Consider the following 6,834-nt stretch of genomic DNA (forward strand, 5'->3'; position numbering starts at 1 on the left):
TACGTTTTTTTAAAAATTATTCTTATCATTTTTTCCTATTGTTATCATCATCACCATCATTATTATTATTATCATCATTATCATTTTTATTTACCATTAAATGTTTATTAAAAAATTGAAATTGACAATTTTAAAAAAGAGAAAAAAATTTTTTCGTCACGTATAACAACAACATTTTTTAAATATTATTATTATTATTATTATTATTATTACAATATTATCCCATAAACTTTTCCGACTTTTCCCCCACTCATTTCCCTTCCCCCCTACTCCCCACCATTCCTCCTCTCAATTATGCAAATTTATTTTTTTATTTTTAAAATCCGGTTTCTTATTTTTCTTCTTCTTTTTTTTTTTTTTCTTTTTCGTACCGGAAATTATTTCACTATTAATTTGTAAATTATTATTATTATTATTATTATTATTATCGTGTAAGATAAATTTACGTTATTTAAGTTTATTTTATAACTATTTCCGGTTTCTTTCTTTCTTTTAAGTATATTTATATAATTAATCTTGTCGTTTTCTTTTTTTTGTTTAACGATGGCGAATTTAAATTAGTTTAGGAAAACTTTTTTTTTTTTTAATTAATTAATTGAAAACACGTATCGTAAAAAAAAGGAAAAAAGGAAAAAAGGAAAGGAATAAATAAATTTAAATAATACTTTTTTAAACTAATTATTATTATTAACGTTTTTTTTTTTTAAATTTTATTAATAATGATGATAAATAGAAAACTATTCGCTTTTTTATTTTTTTTTTGACAAGATGATGAGAGAATTTTTTCAAAATATAAATTTTCTTTCTTTCTCTCTCTCTCTCTGCCTTCTCCCCAATCTCTCTCTCTCTCTCTCTCTCTTTAGGGGGATTTATATAAGGAAAAAAAATGGCTGCTTTTTAAAAAGAATAAGAAAGGGAAAAATATTATAGAGGATATGAATTGAAGTATATCTCATATATCAACAAAATTTCATTTAAGTGCAATTCAAATATATTTTTATTTATATTGGAGGGGGGAGGGAGGTGGTGGTTATAGTGGGGGGCGGGGAGTTAAGAGAATAAGTAACCGCGAAAAGGAGGGATTTTTTTATTTATTTAAATAATTAATTAATTTATTATAGATTTTTTTTTTTTTAAATATTAAATCACTTCGTAAACCTCGTCTGTTTAAAAAAAAAAAATTTGGGGGAGGAGAGAAAGGAAGGGAAGGGGTTGGGGGGAAAAGTTTTTTTCGGTTTATTAAACTGTAAAAAAAAAAAAATGATTACATTTTTCTCTTTTGCAATCAATCATTCTCATTTTTTTAAAATTTATTCTCGTAAAACCATTCAATCATCAAAAAGAAAACGATGACAAACTTGAAAAGTTTTTACTTCCCCCCCCCTTTTTTTCCTTCTTTTATTATTATTATTATTTGTTTTTTCTTCGAACCTTTTTTTTCGTCATTATACATTTTTTTTATTAAAAAAAAAAAAAAAAAACTTGTTTTTCACGTGAAAATTCCTAAAATTTTCATTTTCATTCCTTCGAAAAAGGTTACCGTTTTTTAAAACTCGGCAATGTTCATATTGGAAAGTATTACAAATTGCATAACCTAAAAAATAACAGGAGTTTTTTTTTGATTTTAACGAAAATTTTACATTCACGCGAAAAAATTAAATTTAAATTTAAATTAATATTTACATAATAATAATAATAATTATAATGCATATATAATACTAGAGGGGGGTATAAAAAGAAACTCGGTCGTAATTTTTTTTTTAATTAAAAAAATTATAAAAAAAAAAAGGGAAAAAATAATTTTTCTCTTAACTCGTGCAAAAAAATAAATAAGAAGAAGAAAAGGAGCGTGTGCGAGAGAGAGAGAGAGATAGTGAAAAAGGAAAAGGAAGAAGAAAAACATATTTAAATAATTAAAGATTCTACTTCGTAAAGAAATATATAATACTAACTTGAACATATAAATTATTTATGTAAAAAGTGAATAAATTGAAAAGTCAAAAAGTCAAATAATTACGACGTAGAAATAAATAAATAAGTAAAAAGAAGATAAATTTTTTTTTAATTCCTTAAAAAGACGAAGTAAATACTTTGATGATGATGATGATAATAATAAGGTGTATATATAAACTTTAAAAGCGATCGCATTATTAATTTATAAACACGCACACGCCCACCCACCCTTACCCACAAAGAAAGAAAAAGAAGGAAAAGGAGGAGGATAGAGAGAAAAAAAAATTTATTTTACGTATTATTATTATTATTCGTTAAGGTTTTTAATTGAAACAAACGTAATTAAATAAAACATTTAAAATACTAATTAATCGTCGTGTAATTAGAAAAAAATTTCTTTTTATTAAAAGTATCAAAACTCGTAGAAAATAATAAAAAAAAAAATGTGGAGGAAAAATTTATTAAATTTTTTTTTATCGTTTAATAATTTTATCAAAATACATAATTTTTTTTTTTTTTTTAATAAATAACATATTTCAATTATTTCATTTCTTTCTTTCTTTCTTTCTTTTTCTAAAAAAAAAAAAGTGGAAGAAGAATGAAAAAAAAAAAAAAGGATGGAAAAAAAGAAATGAATGAATGGAACACGGTCGAACGAGTTTTTATTATTAAATATTTTACTTTTTTTTTTTTTTTATCCTCTCAGATATTTAATTTTTAAAATTAAAAATTATTATTATTATTATTAATATTATTATTATTTTGTTTCCAGGTATAAAAAAAGAAAAAAATTGGTTCAAAATGAAAAAAATCTACGGTTCGCTTATTGTTATACTCGAATTAACGTTTATATTAAACGAAGGTTTATCATTTGCGATGGAAACATCGACGACGACGACGACGACGACAGAAAAATCCGTTAAAATCGATGATGATGATAACGTTATCAATAATAAAACGACGACGACGACAGGAAAATTCATTATCAATTCGAAACCGACGACGACGACGACGATAATAATAAATGATGGAGATAAAACAACGGAAAATGTTAAAATTGTAACGACGACGGAATACGTTACTAATTCATCCAGGATTACGACAGTAAAACCTGAAATTATGACGTCATCATCCACGACGAATCGTCCGAATGAAAAATCAAAAGATTACATTAATAACGGTAATAAAACCGAACCGAAAATAATGGAAATAATGACGAAAATAACGGATTCGACGAATGAAAAAGAACAAAATGGCGGCGGTGGAGTTTACGGTCCTAGAATCGATGGAATCGAAGCGAGATTCGAACCTGTTAAACATGCAATACCGGAAAAATTAAAAGAAAAATTGGATGCTTTGTCCTGTGACGTACCACCATTACCGAGTGAATCCACACTTTGGAACGGAAATGAAACTCGGGATTTATCCCTTCCAATAACGGTAAGTGGCCGTCATTTTTTTTAAAATAAATAAAATATTCGTAAGAGAAACAATACCGGAAGTGATCCCGTTTTTACAAAAAATAATGATGAGAAAAATTCCCCCCCAAAAAAAAAAAAAAAAAAAATTTAAGGTCCCACCGAGATTTGAACTCGGATCGCTGGATTCAAAGTCCAGAGTGCTAACCATTACACCATGGGACCGCCGTGCGATATTTCTTAACATTACTATAACTTAAGAGTAAAATATAAATTTCAACTTGATTCCACATCGTTAAATATTTACGAAACGTTTGTTAAATAAACGATGACTTGCGTTTTCTTAAATTATTCCTTTCGATTGCATCCGTTATTTATTCAATTCGATTGTATTATAGTCATTTTAAATGGTAAATAAGACGACGAGATTTTCTTTTTTTTTTTTTTTTTTCAAAAATTCAGGTCGTTATTGATAAATTTTAACAATGACAAAAAATAAAAAAGAGAGAGAGAATAAAAGGGGGGGAGGAAGTAAAATATCATTGAATGATTTTTTCACACACACACACATAGAGAGAGAAAGAGAGAGAACAACAAATCGTTTTTAGATAATATCTAAATAGAATTTTTTCTTTTTTTAATAAAACGTTTTTATTTTCCATCTATCTATCTATCTATCTATCTATCTCTCTCTCTCTTTCTTTTTGTTCGTCCACGTATTTTTTTCATACGACGACCATCTATCCATTTTTATTGTTCAAAAAAAAACCATTTTCTATTCTTTCTTATCGTACTTCACGAACAAAAATAAAAAAAAATTTTTTTTTAAAGACAACCAAAAAGAAAATGGAACCGTATAAATTTTTTCCAAAAAAAAAAAAAAAACCATAAAAAAAGGTAAAAATTATTACTATTATTATTATTATTATTATTATTATTATTATTATTATTATTATTATTATTATTATTATTATTATTATTATTATTATTATTTAAAAGGGAAAAAAAATTATATTAAAAATCTTTTTCTATTTTATGTTGATTTCGACTCGTCCAATTTTCACTTTTTTTTTTTTTTTTTTTTAATATTTAATTTAAAATTTAAAATTCAAATTTGTTATCGTATTTCCTTTCCCCCCCCCCCTTTCACCGACCGACTCTTCGTAATTTATTCCTTTTTTTTTCTTCTCCAGGATTATTCTGGAATTTTCTTTTTTTACTCTTTTTAATCTCACATTTGTTATGTTTTATGTAAGGTACCAAAAAATTTGTTTCTCTCTCTCTCTCTCTCTTATAAAGAATATGACGAATGATATAATACTGTGATCATTATCATCATTATCATCATTATTATTATTATAATTATTAGCTCTGATTGTTTTTGAATATAATCGTATATGAAAATCGAATACTAAGTAATATTGCGAATTACGAATTTTCTCTTTCTCTCTCTCTCTCACGATTTTCCCATAATCTAACACCATCATCATCATCATCATTGTCATCATCATTATCATCACCACCACTACAACCGGAATAATAAAAAAAAAAAAAGAAAGAAATTTGATATGAAATACATAATGTTTAAAATGTTAAACAAATAAAACTGGGAAAAAAATTTTCCTGGAAAGAAAAAGAAAATTTTTTTTTCTTTTTTTTCCCGGAATTTTCTTTTCTTTTACCGTGTTACCGTGGGAAATTTCTTTTTTTTTTTTTTTAAATTCGATAAATCGAAAGGTTAAGAAAAGTAATTAATAACAAAAAAAAGGAGAAAAAAGGAAACTGAATTTTTATATATAAGGAAAAGTTTTAATGAAAAAAAAAAATTTACCATCCTGTTCTTTTAATATCAGTAAAGGTGAATTAAATCTCTCTCTCTCTCTCTCTTTTGTCTTTTTCAATAACAATAATAATAATGATAATAATCGGTTCATCCTCTTTAAAACAAAAAAAAACTTCTTTTTGTGTGTGAAATTTTTTTTTTTTTTTTAATCGTTTTTCTAAAGTTTTCCAAAACTTTTTCACAAATCAATAATATGCATATAAATCGATAAATTTCATCATCGTACGAATTGTTTTCCAGGTTTCTACGACGTTAATATTAATAATAATGATAATTAATCACCGGAATAACGGGATTGATTTATTATTATTATTATTATCAATTTTTTTCTATTTAAATGCGTTCAAAATTTAATTAATTATACGGTTTCGTCGTGTTCGAGGTACGAAATCTCAACCGGATATTATTATTATTATTATTAGTACGAACGTCTACGTATTAATTCGTAAATTATTATTAATATTAACGCCTTTCGAACGAATTTTCCGTGCATTTGAAAGTTTCCAAAATTCATTTTCGGAACGTTTAACCGATTTCTCAAAAACAGATGCTGTAATATCGTTGGTTGATATCATTATCATCATTATCATCATTATTATTATTATCATTATTATTATTATTATTACACACGTGGAAATGGATTTAAATCGAAAAAGGAGAAAAAATAAATTATTATTATTATGGGATGATATATACGCGTTTAATATATAAAAATAAAAAAATCATTTCTGCTTTCCGCTCTCTCTATCGGATAAAAAAAGAAACATGAGTTTTTTTTTAAAAAAAAGATGAATGATGAATAATAATAAAAAATGGCGGATGATAACGGTTGAACGATCAAAAGGATTCGCGCGACGACCGTTATTATTATATTTAATTTTATTAAAACGTTTTCGCTTTTTTTTTTTTTTTTTATTTATTTTTGTTAAAATCTCATCCTCCATTTTTTTTTTTGTTTTTTCATTGAATAACTTTACGCTCGACGACGTATTTTCGCTTTAAAAAAAAAAAAAACGGGAGAAGAAAATTTTGTAACGTTTTTTTTTTTTTAAACTGTAATTCGAACGTGACGTCATACATCGATATTTTTTTCCGTTATGATTGTCGCTCACGTGAAAAAAAATTTTATTTATTTATTTATTTTTTAATCAAATTTTCCTTCTTACGCTCCTGTTCTCGTCCTCCTACTTTAATTCCCTGTTGTTGCTGTTGTCGTTTTCGATGACGTCATCATCATCGTTTTCCGCGATAAAAATAAATCTCTTGTAATATAATAATAAAAAAAAATTTTTTTCTTTTTACAAATGTTGTCAGCCATGATTTTTAACTTACAATAATAATAATAATAATAATAATAATAATAATAATAATAAAACATTTTCATTTAAATTTATTAAAATAATTTTTAAAAAAAAAAACTACACGAACAAGGGTAATAAAAATAATAATAATAATAACATTAATAATAACAACAAGGAATCAAGGGGGGTGGAGTGGGGGGTAGGGAGAGGGAAGGAAACGATGATGATGATGATGATAATAAATTGTTTAAGAAAAAAAAAACTTTTCTTAACTTTTTCCCTCGTGTTTATTATGTTTTTTAACCAAAGCAAAAAAAAA

General features: G+C 25.1%; 1 protein-coding gene and 1 non-coding gene across 2 annotated transcripts; one reads left to right on the forward strand and one right to left on the reverse strand.

Moving 5' to 3' along the window:
* Positions 1-2,754: 2,754 nt before the first annotated feature.
* Positions 2,755-3,854, forward strand: Phum_PHUM617340 (uncharacterized protein; the record flags this gene model as incomplete). The annotated part of the gene is made up of 2 exons (XM_002433180.1): positions 2,755-3,393; positions 3,834-3,854. The coding sequence occupies 2 exons, from the start codon at positions 2,755-2,757 to the stop codon at positions 3,852-3,854; spliced, it is 660 nt and encodes a 219-aa protein (XP_002433225.1).
* On the reverse strand, positions 3,525-3,596 carry Phum_PHUM617350. The gene has a single exon. It is a non-coding gene; the product is annotated as a tRNA-Gln (tRNA).
* Positions 3,855-6,834: the final 2,980 nt, after the last annotated feature.

The sequence above is a fragment of the Pediculus humanus genome, genomic scaffold (genome assembly GCF_000006295.1).
Source record: "Pediculus humanus corporis 1103172108322 genomic scaffold, whole genome shotgun sequence".
In the NCBI taxonomy this organism is placed as follows: domain Eukaryota; kingdom Metazoa; phylum Arthropoda; class Insecta; order Psocodea; family Pediculidae; genus Pediculus; species Pediculus humanus.